Here is a 21,584-nt window from a genome sequence, read left to right on the forward strand (position 1 = left end):
TTGAGAAACACTAGCATAAAGCATTAAGTGACATAATTCAACCTGATTGTTCTTAAAAGCGTGAATCTGCAATCTTTTACCTGAGGCCTTCAGGCCAGGGCTGAATGTTGTACTCTAAAGATAAAGTTTGGGTGGAGTATGACTTCACTGTGAAACTCTTTGTTCTGGTGCCATCATGTGGACAACTAAATCACATATCAGATATAATCATTTGTATCAATAACACCGTAGACTAGACAACTAAGAAGTCATATATGGTTGTAAAATTAAAAAAACAGTAGGTAACAGACAGTAACTCAGTAATTTCATTAAAACTTGAAATTTATTGTCGTTTCATATGATTCTGTATCGCTTATTTTGTTAACATCATCTGACGACGCTTTGCTCAGATGATCATTTTTATGACGAAATTACTTTTGATATGTAAATACAGTAAATAGATGCTTTTAGACTGTAAGATATCTGCAGCGACTTTTACTCAAGTTTGGCTGTTATGTACTTTATCCACCACTACATCCTGCGACAAAAAAATAAATAAAATAAAATAAAATAAAATAAAATAAAATAAAATAAAATAAAATAAAATAAATGTCTGACTAACAATTTACCTCTGTCTTTACTTCTTGACTGGCAGTCTTTGGTGTTCTGCTTCTTTTTGATTAATGCTGTGAGAAACTGGAGCTGAAATTTAATTTAAAAGCATCAACAATAAATAAATAAATACATAAATACTTTTCAAAAATTAGAACGACAGGAAGTGTGTCCGTCACTGACAGAGTTCCGTCATTGTGCAGCAGCAAACATATTCCGTCCTGTCAGCGGGTGGATCTTACACCGCTTGTGGTTCATTGTAAAGCGGTTTGAGCGGAACATGAAGCGCTGGCCGGCTCGATAAACATTTAAAATACGGTTTAACATCCCGGTGACCATCAGTGGGACCGTGAGAGGGATTTAGAGGACATGGACCGACAAATTATACAGGTGGGTTCACCGTGAAGCCTCGACAGCACGGTTACAGCTGACAGCGGTAACTCTGAGCAGAGCAGCTGAGGTAACGTTAGCTAATGTTAAAGCTAAGTTGGGTTAAACCAAGCTTCATCCAGATTTAAGCATTTTTTATTTATTTTTTTTACAATCGAGTTTAGTTAAAACGCACAGACAGTGCGGTAGAAAGACTTGTGGTAAGGTGTCTTCTTTTTATTAACTAAATTATGTGAGTGGACAGACAGACACTTTGGCTGGTAATACTCATATTAATATGTGTATACATTTTTGTAAATAGTATTATAACAATAACACATAACACAGGGAAACACAGACCATATAAACAATGCAGGAGAAACACAAACACCATTTTAAAAAACAGTATATACAGTATAAAGACAGCACTCATAGTGGTTTAGCATTACAGCTACTATGACTTAAATATCTATTATAATTTTTATTTTTATTGATGCTGTAAATATAATGTTATTTGACAAACATTATAAGACTGACTGATATGGATAAATTTAGTTTTATGTTTTAATGTCTTCCAAAAAAACATTTGTTAAAAATGTAACAGTGGAATAACCAGAAATGGGTGTCTATCAAATTAATTTCTCTAGAAGCACCTGATATTGATTTAAGTTCATCTAAAAATCCAGTACTTAATGGCTTAACCCTTTCACACTAGATCAACATCACTTTTCTTCAGCTGCATTTAAATGTTTTTTTTTTACAAGCCTTTAAACCTCTTGAACCTGACAAATTGGTTTCTTTTGAAATCATTGGGACAAAATGTGATGAGCAACTTGGCAAGAGCTGTTGTGCAAATTGCAAAAAAATAGTAAAAGGTGAAAAAATTACTTGAAAATAGATAGTGGGGATTATTAGATATTATTAAATAGAGGGAAAATGTCAATATTTATACATTTTATAATTATGTACTTAAAATTATATTGCAGAAAAAAAATCAAATATACATGTATATATATTTTCCTTTTTATTGTGTGTGTTAATACAACCAGACATTAAAAGTAAAACTACCATAGTATGAATGATAAACTGTCATATCACCCAGCCATAATATAGTTTATCAAGATCAAAATACCAAGAAAACATTTGTTGCCTCTTGGTAATTTTTTTTCCAAATGGTGACTGAATGCACGGAGGGATCTGAAGGCACTTAACTGTGACACTGTTTGCTGTCTGTCTCAGGCTGTATTTGACGAGGACACGATGTCTTCTACCTCGGTGGGAATATCAGATTTGTCCGATGAGGTCCTGCTGTGCGTCCTCCGCCATGTTCCGGTGTGTGACCGGTTGCTGAATGTGGCAAACGTCTGCCACAAGTTGCACAGACTGTGCCACGATAAAACCCTGCTCACCAACGTCAGCCTGTCTGAGGAGTATCTGGTAAAGCTGTTGGAGGAAAAAAAAACTGTTTTTGTCATTATTTGACCTGCATGCTTCCAGATTGTTTTAATGAAGATCTTTATCCCAGTTTCTCTTAAGATTCTTAGGTGTGCAGGTGGAACTTTGCATATATTAAAATCATTTCTTTCACAACACAGTGGAATACTTGTTGCGTTTTAACATATGGTAATATTCAATATTTGTGTTTCCTCCAGGCTGACGATCTATATGTTCGGCACATATTGAGGCAGCTAGCTGTTCACGTGCAGTCTCTCAGCCTGAACGGTTGCTACTGGCTGTCTGGAGCTACGATGGAGCTTCTTGCTCGCTGTAAAGGAGTGATGCACCTCGATATCACCGGCTGTCGCATCACCTCTGTGCGTCTGTCCCGCATCCTCTCCTCCCTGTCTCTGCTCAGTTCATTTGCTTTTGATGTGACGCCAGGCTTCGACTCAGCTCATCTCAGTTCAAATGCGGTGGATACGCTGAGCCGCCTGTCAGAGCTCAGACAGACGCTGCTGACACCGAGTTATGGTGTGGTGCCATGCTGTGCTCAACTCCGCAAGTAAGAATCTGACGGATTACCAAGGTTTCACATGAGGCCCGGGTCCAGAATTACTCCCCGTTTGGCACACATTGTACTATATATGAAGTTTTATCCATGTTTCTTTGACTAACTGGATATCAGCAAAAGGTGGTGCTCAAGGGAAAGTCAGGGATTGATCAAGTCAGCAGGATGTATCCTCTGGGGATCACGAATGTCTACAAAACTTTGTGCCAATTCATCTTGTAGATGTCGAAATGTTTCAGAGGATAAATGAAAAGTTTGAACCTGCTGGTGGTTCAAAAGGAACCACATTACATGCTTTTCTCAGCACTGGTGTCTTTATTTATTTTTTCCCTATGAGGATGCTTGAAGTAGAAGAGCTGTTCTCCACGTCATGGTCTATGCAAAATGCAACTGAAATTCACCCAGTAGTCTGGACCAAAGTGGTGAACTGTCTGACATCCCTGAGTCACAAGCATATCCTCAGTAAAACACAAAAGTGCACCTGCTCATACATTATGTCACAGTCAAATCACTATCCTCTCAGTTAGTTATAATACACGGCCTTAAATACTAATTCAGACGTGTCAGTCTGCATTTGCATGTCACTTTAAAGCACATTATTGCTGTCTGAGGACTTAATGTTGCTGTTTTACTGCTACAGTGTTGAATGTATGTGTTTGTGTTTGTGCACTGCAGGCTGATGCTGCAGTTTGATATCTCTGATGTGACCAGAGAGGGCAGAGGTGTCTGCTGTCAGTTAATGATGGGTCAGAGCAGTATGCCGCATTACCAACAGCTGGAGGAGTTCACTGCCAGGCTGGCTCCAGGAGAGGTGAGTTTATTGATAGTGATAAGCTGCACAGTACTACAGTGTATAATTCAGATGGGAACATATTACATACTATCATTAGTGTATCTGTGTTGATGTCTACAGGTGAACCAGACCTCGCTCCTGCTCTATCTGGCAGTATTCAGCATTCATATTCCAAAACATCTCAGAGTTTTTCTCGTGTCGATTCCTGGTCAAACCCCTGCTTACTGGCCTGCTGCTCCCTCACTGGCCCAAAGCTTGGGTCAACGAGGCGACCTGGAGGCCCTGCAGCTCCCTCGGTCCTGGCTTGATTCCTTGTCCCTAAAGCGAGCCCTTCAGGGAAACAGTCCGCAGCACCTGAGCTTTAGCCGGTGCCCGGCGTTGTGGCCGCAGGTGTTCCAGTCGTTGCTGGAGGGAGGAGTCGGAGACAACACACAACTGACCAGTCTGAACCTCAGCGGGATCAACAAGGTCCTTTACTCAGAGTGTCGGAGTGTTGAAGATCAGCTGGATCCGGTGATCATGAGCCAGCTGGCTGTCTGCTGCCCCAAAATTAAACACCTGAACCTGATGCACAGACACTATCACCATGAAAACTCACCTGGGCTAGGTGGAGAAACCCACCTGTGTGCCAGCTTGGCCAAATTTGCACACATTCGCTCTCTCACTCTGCCTGCCTGCTCCTTGTCAGACGGCTTGAGCAGACATGAAGTCTCCACAAACAACACGTCTCCCTCTGCGTTGTTCCTGGGGTTAAAGAAGGCTCCACGGGTCGGACACCAGAATTACAAGCCTGATTCAAATTCTAATGTGTCAGGCGACAGCACCTCAGGGTTCGCTCTGCTCTTAGCTGGCTGCCCTTTTTTAGAGACCTTGGAGATCATTGGTCCGGGTTTTGTGTCGGCACTGCCTCGACTCGAGCCCTGCCCTCGCGCCAGTGTGGAGCCTCGTGGGATGTGTGCGTGGGCACGCGGAGTTGGCGATGCACACTTAGCGGCACTTGAGGCTTTGCCTCGATTACATCGTCTGACTCTGGCTGGGCTTCCTGGGGTCCTTAGGGGGACAGGGCTGGTCCAGCTGACCAGGCACTGCAGTGACCTACGGGTGTTATCCCTCGCCAACATGGGATCACTAAAAACCATGAACTACGCCCCGGCTTTGCTGGACACACTTAAACAGTGCAAACAGCTACAGGAACTCAGGTTAGAAGATGTCTTTGTGTACCCGTCATTTACTGTAATGCTAAATACTAACAACAGTCATAATTATTGTTATTAATTATTATTGCATGTTACTTTATTGGACAGATTTTCCTTCAGTCAAATACAGTGCCCCAGGGATGACAATTTTCTGTAGGCCAGTGCAGAAGTTAGCATTGCCTTGGTGCCCTTGTCAAAAAAGCCTATGGGATTTCTCCATTGGATTTTGGATTATGGCAGAAAAAACTCAGTGGAGAACAAAAAGTTTTGCTCAGCAAGATAATCTTCACAAATGAACACCATTTTTATGATTTTTGCTGCCTGAATGTAATCGCCAGAAGTAAAAAGCTAATGTTAGGCTTTGAACAAACGACACCACCACGGTCACATGATTTAATTGTATGTTGTAGAACAAAGTCTGAAAGTCTCTTCAGCTTGTGTTAACCACAGAACTTTTTTCAGGCTTCCTACCAAAAACACATAAAAAAAACTATTGACTTCGACGTTAGGGAACCAGGAGTGCTGAAATGCTGACTGATTTCATGGTTTTAGGACTCATTACTGGGGCACTCTATAAAAGCATGTATTATTGATTAATTCAAACCATTAATGTATTATTTGAGCCAGGGCTGGGCGATATGGTGAAAATCAAATATCAAGATATTTTTGTCCTAATTCCTCGACATTGATGTTACGATGATACTGTAGCATTGACTATTGATGCTTTCACAAAATTTTTACACGAGATTTTTGATAAATAATCAAAAGTTAAGTTGAGTTTCAGATAATTGCATCACTTCACTGTAATGCAGTCTTTAAAACCAGATGAAGACATCACATCTTTACAATATCCAGAAGCTGAGATGATTTGTAATCTGATATCATGGTATTGATATAATATCAATATACTGCCCAGCCCTAATTTGGAAATTTAATCAGACTGTAGAGCAGGGTGCAAAGTAGATTCAAGGTCATTATCCCTTTCAAAATTATGGAAAGGCAATTAAAAAAAGTTAAAAACAAACAAAAAACTAAGGAGTATTGCCTTAAAAAGTGCTTAAATTAATTATAATTCTACAACATAATTTTAAATTTATATTTAAGGTATTATCAGTACAATTTTCTGGACATGTTGTTTCCCTGACTTTCTTTTCAAAAATATTTTTCTTAACTACTTATTTCTTGCAATTCGTGGAACATTTCTTGCTAAATAGCTCATTTCCTATGCCCCATGTTTTCAAAAGGGGTCTGAATGCAGTACAAAAAAGTGATGTCTATCCAGGTTTCAAAGAGTTAAATGCTTGACTAACTTAGTTATAAATAATCCAACTGTTGTCACTCGGCAGTTTTTTGTTATAAATCTCTTTGATATAACGCATGTAATGTTTTTTGTTGTTTTGTTTGCTTGTTTTACAAAAAAAGATATAAATGAATGTGTTATGAACATTTTGAATCAGCACATTCAGTTTTTCATAATAACAATTAGAACCCCCTAAACAGGCAAACTGTTTATTCAGTTTAACCTTGTTGTGTAGTTTTTTGTCTTTATATTCACTACAAAATATGTCAGTATACCAGTGAGTCGAGACCTGAGTTCATGTTTGCTGAGCTTGTTGTTTTTATTTATTGAATTTAGTATGTGTGTGTGTTTTAGGTTAGAGCAGCCCTACCTGAATGCCAACGTGTCCTTCTTTGAGGCTCTGTCCTGCTGCTCTCGTCTGCAACGTCTCTGCCTTATCTCCCGCAACGGCACCTTAGACCCAGCGGCCTCAGAAACCTTCATGGAGCGATGCTGCCAAGTCATCATGTGCCACATGTTTATGGGCGGCACCTTGGTGGCTTGTCGCACACTGCAGAAAACTCTGCTGGACAGGTCGGTGCTCGTGTGTGTGAGAGTGAACTGTACATTAAATGGCAAAAAAAATCAGAATTTGTTCTTGTATTTTTTTCTCTGTTAGATTTTTAGAGGAGCGTCCGGCCCTGAGCGTGGTCATCTATCCATTACAACACGAAGACCTGCCCACAGTCATCCGAGACATCCCGCTAACACTGCTGGATAGGATCACTCTGTTCCAGAGCCACGTGGCCCAGCCACCACATTTATCACCGATGTGACATCAGCAGCTCAAGGTGCGCAGACCGCTTTTATTCTGCAGGGAATAAATACCACAAAATAACAGACTGACTGATATCTGCAAAGTGATTTCCGAATGTGTGATTTGTTACATCAACAACTGTGTCAGGCTACGCTACAACAACACATCAACCATGATTGTTTACATTTTTATGACTGAATAATGGTGGTCCTCAGAGGGTTATCAGCTGGAGGTTTTTAGTTCAATATTGCAGGACATTTCACACGAGGCGACGTTTGGCCCTAAATTGTGGCTTCTCAGTCAAAAATACTGTCTGTTACCACTTTGCTATTTTAAAAAAATAAGTGCCAAAAATATAAATTAATGTATTTGTTCAGATACTTTGTACTGAGGATCTGAATCAAATGATGTTTAATAAACTCCATATAAATTATTTTTAATTCTTGTCTGGGTACTATTTGTCTGTTCTGGTCATTGTTTTAAATTATGGATGTAACGGGTACACACCCGTAATCTACTGTGGGTGTTGTTACACAAACCTCACAGCTGTGTGGTTTTAGGAACTATACTTTTTTGCTTTTTTGCCAAGACAAGATTGATATCACTCTCACATTTGTTAATTTCAAGGCTACAGCAGCAGTTAATTAGCTTATCTTAGCAATGGCTTGGCCAAGAAACAGTCCAGCATCAAACCCCTCATATAACTAATTTTTGACTAAGTGACATGACTTTTTGTGCACAAAAATATACATTGAAATATACATTAGATATGAAAATGTCCTAAACAAAGATGACAATGATAACAACTCAATGACATTTGTATTTGTTAGTATCTTAATCAAAATTTTAAATCAGTGTTGATTCTAGAGTTATATATAAACGTGTTTTCACCATTACTGATTACTCTCAAGCAGAATATACTCCAAACAAGACTATGAGTCTGCAGGCGTGCTAGCTGCTCTATGAGGTTGTAATAAGACACAGCAACGCTTAAAGCTAAATTCTGACGCTGCAAGCATGACTACACATGTAATTACTATTTTAAGATACAATATTATTGTGATTTGTTTAATTAAGCTCAGCACTGACAATTAGTCTTTCTGATCTAAAAAAAAAAAAAAACAAAAGTTGTATTCTTTGCAGCTTATTATGTAAACATTTTTTATCATTCACCCTCCTGCTGAAAGCGAGAATGCTCATCTCCGCTGTCGTAAATGATCACTGGTGGATCTGCATTAGTGCACATGCAGTAGTGGACTCAGGCAGTCAGAGGGCAGGGACATTAAAAAGGCACCAATGCGCAGAAAGTTTCCCAGCATTTAGAGCAGCGTGTATTTAATCAGCTGGAAGGGCAAGGTGGAGCCGTCGTTCCCAACTGGTAGGTCATGGACCAAAAGTGGGTCGCAGGTCCATTCTATATGTGTCACAAGTTACTCGTAAACATGTGAAAATAAACACTTTATTTTTAAGTATAGTGATTTTACGCCACAGAGCTTTATTTATTTCTTAGCACTGTAAGCCAAGGTGTTGTTTACACTTTGCGAAATAAAATTGAATATGTGGTAATGTATCTAATGTGTGGACCTTGAACTAATGCCTAAGGAGAAATCTGGACCCTGTGACTGGACTGGACAGTTGGGTACCACTGACCTAGAGGGCCTTTATTTTTCAAATAGATAATTTAAATTAGCTGAACACAGAGTTTCTGGTTTGCTGCCATGTCGATTGGTTTGTGCGTAGGTAAAGAATACGTTGGTTAGTGTGTAGGTAAAGAATAAGTTGGTTAGTGTGTAGGTAAAGAATAAGTTGATTAGTGTGTAGGTAAAGAATAAGTTGGTTAGTGTGTAGGTAAAGCAGAGCAAATGTTCAAATATAGCATTCACTTAAACTGATTTTAATTTTTTAGGTGTATAAAATATGTTTTGCTGTAGCGGACATTGCTTAGTTTACATGACAGAATATTTGGTTAATCAAAAATGTTAGTAAAGCAACAAAGAAGAACATAAAAAAAACCCATGACAGATAGGTCAGACCATCATTTTTAACTCTTTAAAACCTGGATCGATAACAGTTTTCTTGATCTGATTTCAGGCACCTGAGCAACTGAGCAAATTGGTTTGATTTCTTTTGGAAACAGCAAATGACCAACTTGGGAAGAAGAGCACCACAGATTGCAAGAAATTTTACCTTTTTTGTTAAAGAGGGGTATTAGAAAATATATAATTTTTTAAAATAGGGAAAATGTCCAAAGAACTATATATAATTATAATAATTTCATATTTAAAATTATGTTACAGAAAATAATGTAATTCAATATGTGAGAAAAATACATAGTGTTTTTTTTCAGCACTTTTTCTGGGCCATTTTCCTGTTTGTTTTTGGCTTTTTGCGAGCTAATTTTCAGGTAATTTTCTTGCAACTTTTTTTTATTGCTGATTTTTGGGCCATGTCTTGTTACATAGCTTGCTGCCTCCCCTCTATGCTTCTAAAAGAAATCAAAAGCCAGCGCACTCTGTCTCTGTGTAAATAAAGCACTTTGTCTTGTTTTAAATACCTTTGGGACTTCCGAGCACTTTTACAGCATGGTCCTAGTCCTCCCGAGTCCACCAAAAAACTTGAGACAGAGTGAACACTTTTTGCTGGACCTTTACAGGTCACACAGCTGGGCGGTGAACGGGACCCACAGCCCGGGGTAGAGCGGCTTTGTGAACATGGTTTCTTCTCTGTGCATGAGCTGCATAGTCGTGTCACAGACACAGTAGAAGGTCAGACTACCCGCCTTATGATCGAGGTAAACGCCGACTCTGGAGGACAGAGGCTCCGGCACCTCAGTCTCCTCGTCATTGTATCTGAAACATTTGCTGTTTCTGTTTATGTCTAAACTCCAGGATTTGTCGTTGCAGCCAAACGCACACTCAGAATAATAGTCAGATCTGCCTAGATCTTTGTACGCCACGGCTACTTCAACAGACCTATCAAACTCCACCTCCCAGTAACAGCGTCCAGTCAGACCCTCTTTGCAAAGCACCTGGTAGAGGTGAGAGAACCTGTCTGGGTGTTCAGGGTAATCCTGGACTATAGATGTGAGCTCTGCTTTTCTGTTGCCCTCAGACAGAACCAGCTCTCTGTACGCTGTGTTTGGGTCCAGGCTGAGGTGACAGTAATCTGTGGAGGAAAAGGATGAAAAGGACAGTTCAACGCTGATGACTCATATTTTAATCAATTATTCATTAAAAAAAAACTTACATCTTAAGAAGTCTGCTCTGGTCTGAGGCTCATCTGACAATGAATCATATGCTTCATGAGACACACACACACACACACACACACACACACACACAAAAAAATCTTATTTATTTCTCATATTTTAAAAAGTGCTTTATGGTACCTCTTAGTAATCTGTGAGGAAACACAGAGAAACAGAAAAGCTGAAAAAAGTAGCATCTAAATAACAAGGATATTTTCATAACATGACAAATATTCACAAAATCACTCATAAAATAATTGTTAAAAAATGAACAGCAGATGAATTTAAGCAAAAAGTGTAATAACTTATTTTTCATTTTTAATTTTAGCTCACCCAAAACCATTTGCAGGGACAAAAGACCATAATCTTGATATGATTTGAATGAAATTTGATAAATGGTAACTCTGTATGGAATGGTAACACAAATATATTTTTATAGAACAAAGTCCAGTCATATGTGCTGCTGGCGCATTTGTTGTGTGGGTGTGTTGTGTGCGCTGTGTACCAGGAGCAGGTGTGGTGTCAGACTCAGGACTGGAGGGTGGAGCTTGCTGGTCTTGTTCCTGTAGAAATCAGGTTAGTGTTATCGTGTTTCCCTCTACGACTTGACCGGGACACAGATCGTCAAAATCAAATTGTCAAAACCTATGGCACTAAAATACATTTTATTGAAAATGTGTGATTAAACCTGCTATGAAAATATGAGGACTGAACCTTTCTCCTTTCTGTAATCCAAGTAAAACCAGTGTTTTTTATACATGCTCAAGGTTTTGATACATATATAAAAATGTTTATAGATCATCATGCAAATACATTTTTCATGGGATGCTCTTATTTAGTAATGGACATTTTAATTACTGCAATAAATAACTTTAATAATGCCAGAATATTAAAGGTCTAATTTTTGAAATGAACTTTGGAGCCTCCAGCTGAGACAAGTCAACACACTGTTATTAAGCTTTCCTTACATGGTGATGATGTTGTCAGTAGTTATAGCCTACTTTATCACTCTAAATACTTCTTGTCTGTGTCAATTTGACCTTGTGTGTGAATTTTTATACTTGAAATTCTGTAAACGTACCTTTGATATAGGGAGATTTAACAGATTTTAGTTTTAAGTTGTGGTTGCAGTCTGAAAACATGGAAATCTAAAAGTGTGTGTAAGCAGACTGCATCGACATCAGTTTCATTCAGATCAGGGACACATGAGTAAATTGGCTTTCTTTCAAAAAGCAATGACCAACTTGACAAGGGAAGTCCCGCAAATTGCAGGAAATTAGTAAAAGGTGAAAGAAAGGTGAAAAAATGAAATTAAAAAAATGAAAATTGAGGATTATAAGAAAAATAATCCAAACACTAGGGAAATGTCCAGAAAATTGGATTCATAATTATATTTTCATATTCAAAACCACATTACAAAAAAATAAAAATAAAATAAAATAAAAGATAATAAATATATATATATAATTTTCTGCATGTTTTTTTTTATTTCTGCACTTTTTAAGGTAATTTTCTTGTTTGCTTGTGGGGGGTTTCCCCACATATTTTAAGATAATTTTCTTATGACGTTTTTTTCTAATTTTTAGGCAATAAGTCTTTTTTTGTTTTTGAAAGGATTAAAGTGGATGTTAACAGAATGACACACGCACTTACGCACCATTGACGCTGAGGATGTAGATTCGTCTCTCTCTTCCTTTGGCAATGGTTAAAATTTGGGTCAGCTCTGACAACCTTGTCTCTGTAAAGTGTCTAAAGTTGTCAATCCACTCTTTAAATACTCGTGTGTGTCCTGGCTCGCTGTTTTCACCTCACTTCAACTCAGAAAGTGACGCAAAGTCACTGTTATGACCAGCTGTGCAGAGTGGCGCAGATTTACACCCAGAGATGTGAAGTATAAGGAACAGGCATACTAACCTATAACCGATGTAGTCGATCGGAATGGGACATCCTATCCACAGTAGATGTAGCTTTTTCAAGAATTTACGCAACCCAGAAATAAACAGTGATATCTCTAAACTCAATTAATGTCTTTGTTGATTACTTTCAGCGACTATTGCGTCAGACGGGGTGCTATATAATTATTGATCAAAATCTATTATGCAGGTCTGGTTTAGTTCTGTCATTGAAACATCGTGGTGCGACAACATGACAGGAGCTAACAGGCACTACTCTCCATGAAGCCTAACGTGTTTATCTCTTAAGTTTTGTTAATTAGCTGGTAGTTAGATAGATAACATCTCTAAATATGTTCAGGTCCGTCGCCTGTTCGTGCGTGCGACACGGGAGGAAAGTCTCGGTCCCTGTAGCTAAGCTGTCCCTCTTTTCAGCGGTTAAAAACTCGACCACGACCCTGAATGTAACCGGGGTACAACATTTGTCACGACACCGGTCATCCGGACTCCTCACACCGGCTCCCTGGCAGCCGCCGTTCGCCAGATGCGTGTCCCTTTCAGCCGCTTCCCAGCGGGGTACAGACCCGCTGGAATCCCCCTCAACACGAGCCGAGGGAGACCCACCAGACCGGGAGGACTTCGGCTCCCTGTCCACCGACATGTCCTCCAGGAGGTCGTTCAGGAAAACGAGCCCGTACATCCAGAATCTGCGGCACCAAGAGGAGGACGATGACGGGGATGAAGACCCGGAGAAAGCTCGCAGGAGGCCCGGGAGGAGAAACACACCGTACTGGTACTTTTTACAGTGCAAGAGGCTGATCAAAGAGAACAGGGTGAGTCCTCTGGAGCTGGTCTGCCTGTCTTCTTATGTCCCTCTCCAGTATTTTACTTTTACTTTTATTTATTATTTAATTTAATTTTATTTAGTTATTTAAAAAAATATATTATTTTTAATTATTATTATTATTTTTTAATTTTTGTATTGTTTTATTTATTATTTAGTTTAGTTTAGCTTCACGTTATTTTATGTTTTATTGGTTTTAACTCAGTTGTGCTTTTACTCTTGTAGGTTTTTAGTTTATCTGTTATTTTATCTTATTTTGTTGGTTTTACTCATGTTTTATCATCTTTAGTTGGTGTATTGGTTTTATTTATTATTATTATTTATCTATGTATTTATTCTGTTTTTAATTCATATGTTGGTTTTAATTCCTATTTATGATCCTATTTTTATGGTCTATTTTTAATATTATTAGTTTATTTAATTCCAACATTTTTTATCAGTTCTGCTTCACATCTTTGCATCTTTTATTTTTTTCTTAATTATATGAGGTTTTACTCTTAGTTTTAATCCTTTGAAAACTGAGAAAATTGGCTTGATTTCTTTCAAAAACACGGAAAGAGGGTGATCAGCAACTTAACAAGAATTCCCTAGTTAAGAGAAAATAATCGCAAAAAAGTAAACAAAACAAAACAATAAAATGACCTCAAGAAAGGGCTAATATATACAGTATATAAATATTTTTTTCTGTAGCATAATTTGGAATATATAATTGCAAGGATTATAAAACAGAGTTTTCGTGACATTTTCCCTTGTGTTTTTGATCATATCTACTAACCCCATCCAGCTAAATTTCAGATCATTCCCTCGTAACCGCTTCCTCTTTTTTTTCAGTTTAAGGACATTTTTTGCCAAATTGCTCATTGTGTTTTATTCTGTGTTTCTGAAAGAAACCAAACCATTTTTTTTTTTTGGTTTCAGACGTTCATGAAAAGAGTCTGAATGCAGCACAGGAACCTTGATGTAGATCAAGGTGTTATATGATCGACTTTTACACTTGGTTGCTGTGTGGCTGCAACCTCTACCTCACACTTCGTGCAGCACATTCTGCTCCCACCAGGAATGACTTGTGCTATAAAAAAGTTTTGCTTGCTTGCTGCTGTGTATAAACCTTGTGTATGTTATTGAGAAGAAATGTGCCCTTGTTTGTCCTTTCACAGCTGCAGGAGGCTTTGGATATGTTCAGTAGAGACATGCTGCAGGGAGAGAGGCTGCAGCCGGAGGAGTTCAACTACACTGTGCTGATAGGAGGCTGTGGACGAGCTGGACAACTGAAGAAGGCTTTCAAACTCTATAATGATGTAAGGATATATTATTGACACACTTTTATCATGTTAATATGTTCCCTTGGCATGTTCATTAACATGTCAAAGGATATTCTGCATCTGTATGTGGTGTAAAAATGTCCAATCTGTCTGTTTTATAGACTTGTTTAAGCTATAACCAGCAAATACGTGTTACTGTTATTTTTACTATTAATTCAAAATCTAATACAATAGCGCTGCAATAAGTTCTACCTTCATGACGGCCATAATGTTCGGTTTTAGATGAAACTGGAGGAGTGTTGGTTCAACTTTATGATTATCAATGAGAATAGACTAAACATTAGAAACACCTCAGTATTACAAACTGCAGCCTCTAAAATTATCATAAAGTTAGATCAACACCCGTAGAATTGGATTTTTTTTTTAAACGTATATTTCCCCTATAAATAGTGAAACACATCAACTTCAAATTTATTATGACCCTTTTCCCAGCAAAGAAATGCTGAAATTTTAAAAACATATTCAACTTGCTCAAAGGTCTAGTGTGTAGGATTTAGGGGGATATATTGGCAGTAATGGAATATAATATTCATAACTATGTCTTCATTAACCTATAATCACTTGAAACTAAGAATTGTGTTTTTTTACCTTAGAATGAGCCGTATATGTCTACATCAGGCCACAAGGAAGTGTGCCGCACTTTTCAGATGTCAGCGTCTTGACACAAACAGACTTCTCAAGTTAAATGATAATGTGTATGTGTGTATGTGTGTGTGTGTGTGTGTGTGTGTTTTCCAGATGAAGAAACGTGGTCTAGATCCTACAGATGCCACCTACACTGCGTTGTTTAATGCCTGCGCTGAGTCACCATCAAAACAAGCTGGTCTACAGCAAGCGTTGAAGTTGGAGCAAGAACTTCGGCGTAAAAACTATCATCTCAGCACCATCACGTACCACGCCCTTCTTAAGACACATGCCATCACCAACCATCTTCAAGCCTGTATTCACACACTCAGGGTACGACACAGTTTGACATCACTCTGTGTGTGTGTGTGTGTGTGTGTGTGTGTGTGTGTGTGTGTGTGTGTGTGTGTGTGTGTGAGAAAGATCTGTCTACTTTTAAATGTATGTTTTTACACAAGTTTTTGTTTGTGTGTAGGAGATGGTGCAGAACGGCCACGCTGTAACTCAGGAGACATTTCACTATGTGCTGATGGGCTGTTTGAAGGACACAGGATCTGGATTCAGACTGGCTCTACAGGTAGATACATGATTTAGAGACATCTAACCACACTGGTTTGTAAAATGTTGGAGAGTAAAGTCCGCTCTACACTGACATTTTAGGTTGTCCCAGATGAAAGATGAGAAACGTGTAAAAATCTTTTGTCATTAATATAGCCTGATTTATCTGACAAATCTGTTAACAACATATAATCCAGTAGTACTAAAAAAACAGACAAAAAAAGAAGGCAAAAAGCTCTGAAGCAGTAGTTGTCAGTGGCTGCACAGCACAGCTTGCTGTGTAGGCTACTATTTTAGAGCAGCAAAGAAGAAGAAAAAAATCTGGATAAACTACTATTATATCTGGGTGTGAAGCCACTGTAAAGTTTATCACTAAATTACTTTATCAAACTGTTGCACAGACTTCTATACTCGCAAAGGCCAGTTCTAGCACTTTAGGTAGTGTTGGAGGCATTTCAGGTATTGAAACCACTCTAAAAGTGATATCAAAATTGATATTGATACACTTGTAGACCAAACTAACAGTGAAACATATGATGAAGTTGTAATATTGTTGTTTCTACAAGGTCAACAGGCTCCTCATGAGGAGGAAGATTTTATAAATTGCTTTTTTCTGACGTCGCATTGTAAAATCTCAAAATAATTAGTAATATCTATTGAAAAAAACTGAATCCCTCTTCTTAAACTCTTCATTGTGGATATTAAAGCAGTGGAATAACCCCACATACAAAGTGAGACACAAAATCAGTAATAAAAATCACCAATAAATGCTAACGCTTCCCAATTCTAACCAGATTTAACTTTTTCGCTGGACCTAAAATGTAATGTTTTATGTTACAACAGACTTTTGGGGAAAATTGTTCTTCTATGTATTTCTATTCTATTCTATATAGTCCCATTGATATTTAAAATCTCTTCAAAGGGAGTCCTGGCCAAGGCAGACAGACAGACTAAAAACACTACATTGAAAAGTTTAAAACAAACAGCATAAAATTTAAAAACAAACAAAACAAAAAACAGACTTAAACAGCCAATTTATAACAAACAAGTGAAATTAGCAGCTTTGTTTTTGTTTCAGATTTGGCGCCAGATGCTCAGATCGGGGATTCTTCCAGACGCACAGAACTATAACCTGCTCCTGCGTACGGCCAGGGATTGTGGGATTGGTAATGCCGCCCTGGCCACTGGCGTGCTGCTGCGGCCTGACCAGAAGTACGAGGGGGAACATGTGTCCCATGTAAAGTCAGAGTCTGGACACAAAGATCCAATAGACATTGACCTCCTGGAGAGGCAATTGTTTATCCAACCTGATGCACGCAGTGAGAGTCAGCGGGACGGCAGAGACAGTGAGCACGAGTCCAACGGCAGACAAGATGCAACCGCTTTAATACCAGTCACACAAAGAGAAACCGCCCTGCTTCCTGTTGACTTAACAGCTGATTCCGCAGCCCCAAACCTACTGGATCTTTTTGAGGGTAAAAGGGGTGGTGTGGTGTCCCTCGGCAGCGTGAATGCACCTGCAGATAGGCTCGCCCTCATCGGAGGAGCTAAAGGTTTCCTGGAGAAGATGGCGGCTAGCAGCCTCAGTCCAGACCTCAAGACTCTGACTCTGCTGGCCGACACGATGGAGCCGGGCTACCAGTCTCTGCAGGTGCTGCTGAAGGTCGCCAAGCAACACAAAGTGAAGCTCGATGTCGCGTTCTTCAACTCTGCGATTCGCAGAGCAGCTAAAGCTGGTGATCTGGAGGGGGCAAAGGTACGCGCACACACATATACACACACGCACACACACACACACATGCACACACAAACACTACCAAACCACAGTTACGTTCACGTCACCCAAATAAGGAAAAAAATGTTTTCTTACTTACATTTTGTACTATCTAGCCATGCAGACAGATGAATCTTTGGTGGAAAGTAACTGAGTACATTTACTCAACTACTGTACTTAAGTACAATTTTGAGGTACTTGTACGTTACTTGAGTATTTCGGCTTTATGCTACTTTATACTTGGTGGCTAATATTGTACTTTTCACAATACCTTTGCCAGATCAGATTAAATATACAAAATATAACAAACAACTAAAAATGATTTATCATTATGGGTAGAGATTAAACTTTATACACAGAAAGGAAATCCAGGCACTCTGGAAAAGAGCCTTTCTTTTTTTTTAAAGCCCTGACAAAGACCTGCAATGGTTGAAAAATGTTGTTTTTTTTAGTGATTTTCCACTTCAATCAAGGCTTTTTAATGGTTCCCCTCGTTTCCATATTTTCGCAGTGCCTTGGCAGGGAGTACTATATCCTGTTGTTTTTTTTCAACTGACAGGCTCAGATTGTTATTTTACGTGTCTGACAACATCACAGAAAGGACCCTACAGGGAAACATTTTTTCCTTATCTTTTGCTTGTTCCGGTCTATTTGTTGGTGTGTGTGTGTGTGTCTCGCTCAAGGACAATTCTCATTCTGAATTCTTGCACATTGTGCTTTTTCACATTGTCTATATCAGCTAAATACTATCCATGACATTGAAAATATTTTAGAAAACACGAAGCTGTGCTCTCTGTACTCCAACACAACGCATTTTTCATGCAACAAGTCCCCTCTCAGGAGATTTCAGAACAAGACTTCTTCTTGAGAGAGATTTGGTCACTATAGTAAACAGACTTGTTTTGGTATCTTTGGTGATGGGACCTCTGTGTACACACATTTCTGATGCACTTCTTTCTCTTTCCAGTCTGTGTTGACTGTAATGCGACAGCGCAACGTAAGTGTGGATGCCCAGACATTTGGGAGCCTTGCTTTTGGCTGTGAGCGACAGCAGGACGGGCTGCAGCTGCTGAAAGACATGGAGGTGATGAGACACACGTCCTAAAAGTCAGAATGTGAATTTCATGTCATAACTGTGTAATTGTTGACAGAATATCCTCCTATATTCTGTCACTGCTGCTTTTTTTTCCAGCTGCACTACAAGATGAACTGTGACAGTGTTAAAGAAAATACAACCTTAATATCAGCAGTTATTGTTTAAGGAGAAGTAGTATTACTCGTAGATGACTGATATTATGAGTTTTTAATTCTTTCTTTCATCTTTATTTTTTTGCAGGAGGCGGGATTTAAGCCTAACGTCCTGGTGTTCTCTGTTCTGATTGGCAGAGCATCTCGAAGACTGGATTACATTTACCTTAAAACATTGCTCAAAAGCATGAGCAGCATGGAGGTGTGGCCTAGTGAGGTCATCATCCGACAGCTGGAGTTTGCCTCACAGTATCCTCCCAACTTTAACCAGGTAAGCCGAGTTCATCAGGGAGTTTCACCAACTAGTTCAAACATCTCTGAGCATTAAAAAAACATATCTGTGTGGACGGGTAAGTGCAGATTTTGACCAAAACCAAAGAACCTGTGATCTTTATGGCACAGTACAATTAGTGGAAGTGAACTTCAGGGTCCCCACGGTCATGAAGAACCTTGAAAAGTCATGGAATTTCACAATCTTGTTTTGAAGGTCTGAAAAAGTCATGAAATTAAAAAAAAATAATTGAAAGTTTTGGAAAAGTCATGGAATTTTGTTGTGTGTAATGAAATCATTTTTTACAGTAGCCTTCTGTGGATAATCTTCCACACAATGTAACGTAACAGCATATTTATTTTCTGTAAGTCGAGTGTTGACAAAACACAGCTCTTACATGCAATGACCAAGGACTACATGATATATCTATCGCTCCAGGGGTGCCAGGGATTCTGCACAAGCAGCAAAATATGATGATCAAGACTGAGATCACGTTAGATAAAGCCCTGCGTGTCACCTACTCAGCACCAAACCTCACAGAGACACAGTTTGCGACTAACTGGTGGATATAATGGAGAGTTAAGCAAATAAAGAGCCAGAGGTTAAAAGACACCACAAAAGAGCTAAAAGGAGAATTCTTATAAGATGTGCACACAGCTATACTAAATGAGTGCTCCATGTTAGAAATAGATACATGTTACACATAATAAGTTTATGAAGTGATTATCTGTCAGTGTTGTGTTTTGAGCTAATTTCTTTGCCTCCAAGTGGCCAAAAACGACTTTGAAGACACAGACACTATAATTAAAATTATATTTCAGATTCAATGTGTTCTTGTTGGATTCATGTTTTTTATGTTGCCCCTCTTCTCCTGCTCACCTCTTTATTTCCCCCCTTATATTTCCTCCCTTTCATTGATCCCAGTACAAATCCAGGAACAACTACCTGGTCCAAATCAATGGTTTCCGTGGTTTCTACCAGCAGTGGCTGAGAAACATGCCCGCTCAGAGCGCTGAAGACGTTCAGGCAGCGCTGCAGTCTGAAGCGGACGCTGCGGTGCTGAAAACAGACGCTTCAGATGGACTGACGGAGGCCCAAAGGAACCAGAGAGCAGCTGCGAGGAGATATAACTCTCGAAAAAAGGACAAGATGAGCAGTGCTGCTGTGTGACGGCACTCCTGAACATACCTCTTATTTCTCCTCTGTCCTCTGTTTGCATTCAGCTGTACAACATTGATGGATCCTAAGTTAAAGCACCAGCTCCATCCTCTTTTTCTTTTAATGATTTTGTTTTTGGCTTTGTTGCCTTTATTCAGACAGGACAGCTTAAATGTGAAAGTAAAGAGAAAGAGAGAGAGAGAGAGAGAGAGGGGATGACATGCAGTAAAGGGCTGAGGCGGGAATCAAACCCACGGCTGCTGCAGTGAGGACATAGGCTCTGCACATGGGGCACCTGCCCTACCAACTGAACCACCAGGCACCACAGCAGCTCCATTTTCTGTCGGTCCGCGTATTGCAGATGCATTCTTCTCCAAAGATTGATGTTATTGTGATTTCTGTTGCAATTAAAGGCTTTCTTCTTACATCGTGTTTTATTTTGAAACCACAGTTTTAGGGTCATTTTCTGAGTGAACGATGACCTTCACTGACTGTTTGTGATGAGTGCAGTAAGCACACTCACCTTGCAAGAGGCACATTTCTTAGGGGTCTTATTTTTTATTTAGACTTTTGAATTGCTACTTTACTAGGAGGTTAGGTCCATCAGATCAGTTTTTTAAAAAGTAATTTATTTTTTTCTCAGCTCTGACTTTATTTTAACAAGAAATAATTTCATGGATGACTATTCATTCCTTAACCATCTTTGCTGCATTTGGAGGATTTAAAGAGAGCATTTTACAGAGCCAACTATTATCTGATGATGGTAGATAATGACATTTTCATCCTTGCAGTCTGATAGATTGAAATATAACGGGACAAAACTGTAATAATGTGTCAGGAGTGTATTACTGGTGTAACATCTTAAAAGGCATAGTCAACCCCAATCTTATGCCTCAGCAGAACCCAAGAAATTAGTTGTTTGGTAGTCTAAAAATTGTAGTTAAACTGTAGTAGTTGACTCTATCGTTGGGCAAATGTAAACCTTTGCATGTAAATAGTCAAGCATCCATCTGGGTCATTTGATCATTGTGAAGTAGAGGACTCAGTGGAATATGTTTTATATCAGGGCAAAAGTATTACAAAATTATTGATTGGAAAAAAAGTCCAACAAAAGTATTAAATATTGGGACACGAAGTTCTAATGCAGTTAAAAAAAAACTCTTTATTAAACTTTATAAGTACAAACCAACAAGGCACATTTTCAAAGCCTGTTTATCAAATAGCTTCTGCAACAGGTTGAACAAACAAATATAAAAACCAGAGAGAAAATGATAGAAATAGAGTAAAAACAAAATGCATAAGTCACTTAAAAAACAAAATCAGGGATATATATCTAATGATGAAAACAGCTTTTAAAGTGCTTTCTTGTCTCAACAAGTATCTGTGATTTACTAGAGTTTTAACTCTTTGTTATAATCGTCTAAACTGGGTTTAGTATTGCTGGAGTATGTAAGTATATGATTCAGTGTTCATGTTCACTCCTTATAAGAAAGATGAAACATAATGTTCAAATAGGGTGAGATAGAAGACAAACTTCTGCGCAATCAGTGTCTTTGAATATGTTGACTGAGAAAGGGAATGATAATATAACCT

The 21,584-nt window shown here is 38.8% G+C and overlaps 3 protein-coding genes across 4 annotated transcripts; 2 read left to right on the forward strand and 1 right to left on the reverse strand.

The window, feature by feature from the left end:
• Positions 1-761: 761 nt before the first annotated feature.
• Positions 762-7,493, forward strand: fbxl18 (F-box and leucine-rich repeat protein 18). The gene is made up of 7 exons (XM_042484592.2): positions 762-981; positions 2,200-2,397; positions 2,613-2,962; positions 3,644-3,779; positions 3,882-4,960; positions 6,612-6,830; positions 6,916-7,493. The coding sequence occupies exons 1-7, from the start codon at positions 961-963 to the stop codon at positions 7,070-7,072; spliced, it is 2,160 nt and encodes a 719-aa protein (XP_042340526.2). The 5' UTR covers positions 762-960; the 3' UTR covers positions 7,073-7,493.
• LOC121941637 (stonustoxin subunit beta-like) lies at positions 7,255-12,255 on the reverse strand. 2 transcript variants are annotated; one of them, XM_042484463.2, is made up of 4 exons: positions 11,958-12,255; positions 10,806-10,863; positions 10,300-10,350; positions 7,255-10,218 (listed from the first exon to the last, which is right to left on the reverse strand). In XM_042484463.2, the coding sequence occupies exons 1-4, from the start codon at positions 11,958-11,960 to the stop codon at positions 9,701-9,703; spliced, it is 630 nt and encodes a 209-aa protein (XP_042340397.2). In that variant the 5' UTR covers positions 11,961-12,255; the 3' UTR covers positions 7,255-9,700. The 2 variants fall into 2 exon arrangements, with proteins under 2 accessions (XP_042340397.2, XP_087931950.1); XM_088075824.1 differs by lacking the exon at positions 10,300-10,350.
• Positions 12,256-12,394: 139 nt separating this feature from the next.
• ptcd1 (pentatricopeptide repeat domain 1) lies at positions 12,395-20,416 on the forward strand. The gene is made up of 8 exons (XM_042484591.2): positions 12,395-13,025; positions 14,194-14,334; positions 15,097-15,315; positions 15,458-15,559; positions 16,619-17,296; positions 18,282-18,398; positions 18,651-18,833; positions 19,758-20,416. The coding sequence occupies exons 1-8, from the start codon at positions 12,546-12,548 to the stop codon at positions 20,001-20,003; spliced, it is 2,166 nt and encodes a 721-aa protein (XP_042340525.2). The 5' UTR covers positions 12,395-12,545; the 3' UTR covers positions 20,004-20,416.
• The last annotated feature ends 1,168 nt before the right edge of the window (positions 20,417-21,584 follow it).

The sequence above is a fragment of the Plectropomus leopardus genome, chromosome 3 (genome assembly GCF_026936395.1).
Source record: "Plectropomus leopardus strain MGB_pleo_1.0 chromosome 3, ASM2693639v1, whole genome shotgun sequence".
Taxonomy (NCBI): Eukaryota; Metazoa; Chordata; class Actinopteri; order Perciformes; family Serranidae; genus Plectropomus; species Plectropomus leopardus.

Bases quoted from the DNA above. Each gene is read 5' to 3' on its own strand.
- fbxl18 (XM_042484592.2), top strand. From the start codon at position 961: ATGGACCGACAAATTATACAG. The intron at 2,963-3,643 runs GTAAGAATCTGA...TGTGCACTGCAG, and splicing joins TGCTGTGCTCAACTCCGCAA to GCTGATGCTGCAGTTTGATA. The intron at 4,961-6,611 runs GTTAGAAGATGT...TGTGTGTTTTAG, and splicing joins AAACAGCTACAGGAACTCAG to GTTAGAGCAGCCCTACCTGA.
- LOC121941637 (XM_042484463.2), bottom strand. The intron at 10,351-10,805 runs GTACACAGCGCA...TGTCTCATGAAG, and splicing joins TGACACCACACCTGCTCCTG to CATATGATTCATTGTCAGAT. The intron at 10,219-10,299 runs GTAAGTTTTTTT...TTTCCTCCACAG, and splicing joins CAGAGCAGACTTCTTAAGAT to ATTACTGTCACCTCAGCCTG.
- ptcd1 (XM_042484591.2), top strand. From the start codon at position 12,546: ATGTTCAGGTCCGTCGCCTGTTCGTGCGTGCGACACGGGAGGAAAGTC. The intron at 13,026-14,193 runs GTGAGTCCTCTG...GTCCTTTCACAG, and splicing joins GGCTGATCAAAGAGAACAGG to CTGCAGGAGGCTTTGGATAT. The intron at 14,335-15,096 runs GTAAGGATATAT...TGTGTTTTCCAG, and splicing joins CTTTCAAACTCTATAATGAT to ATGAAGAAACGTGGTCTAGA.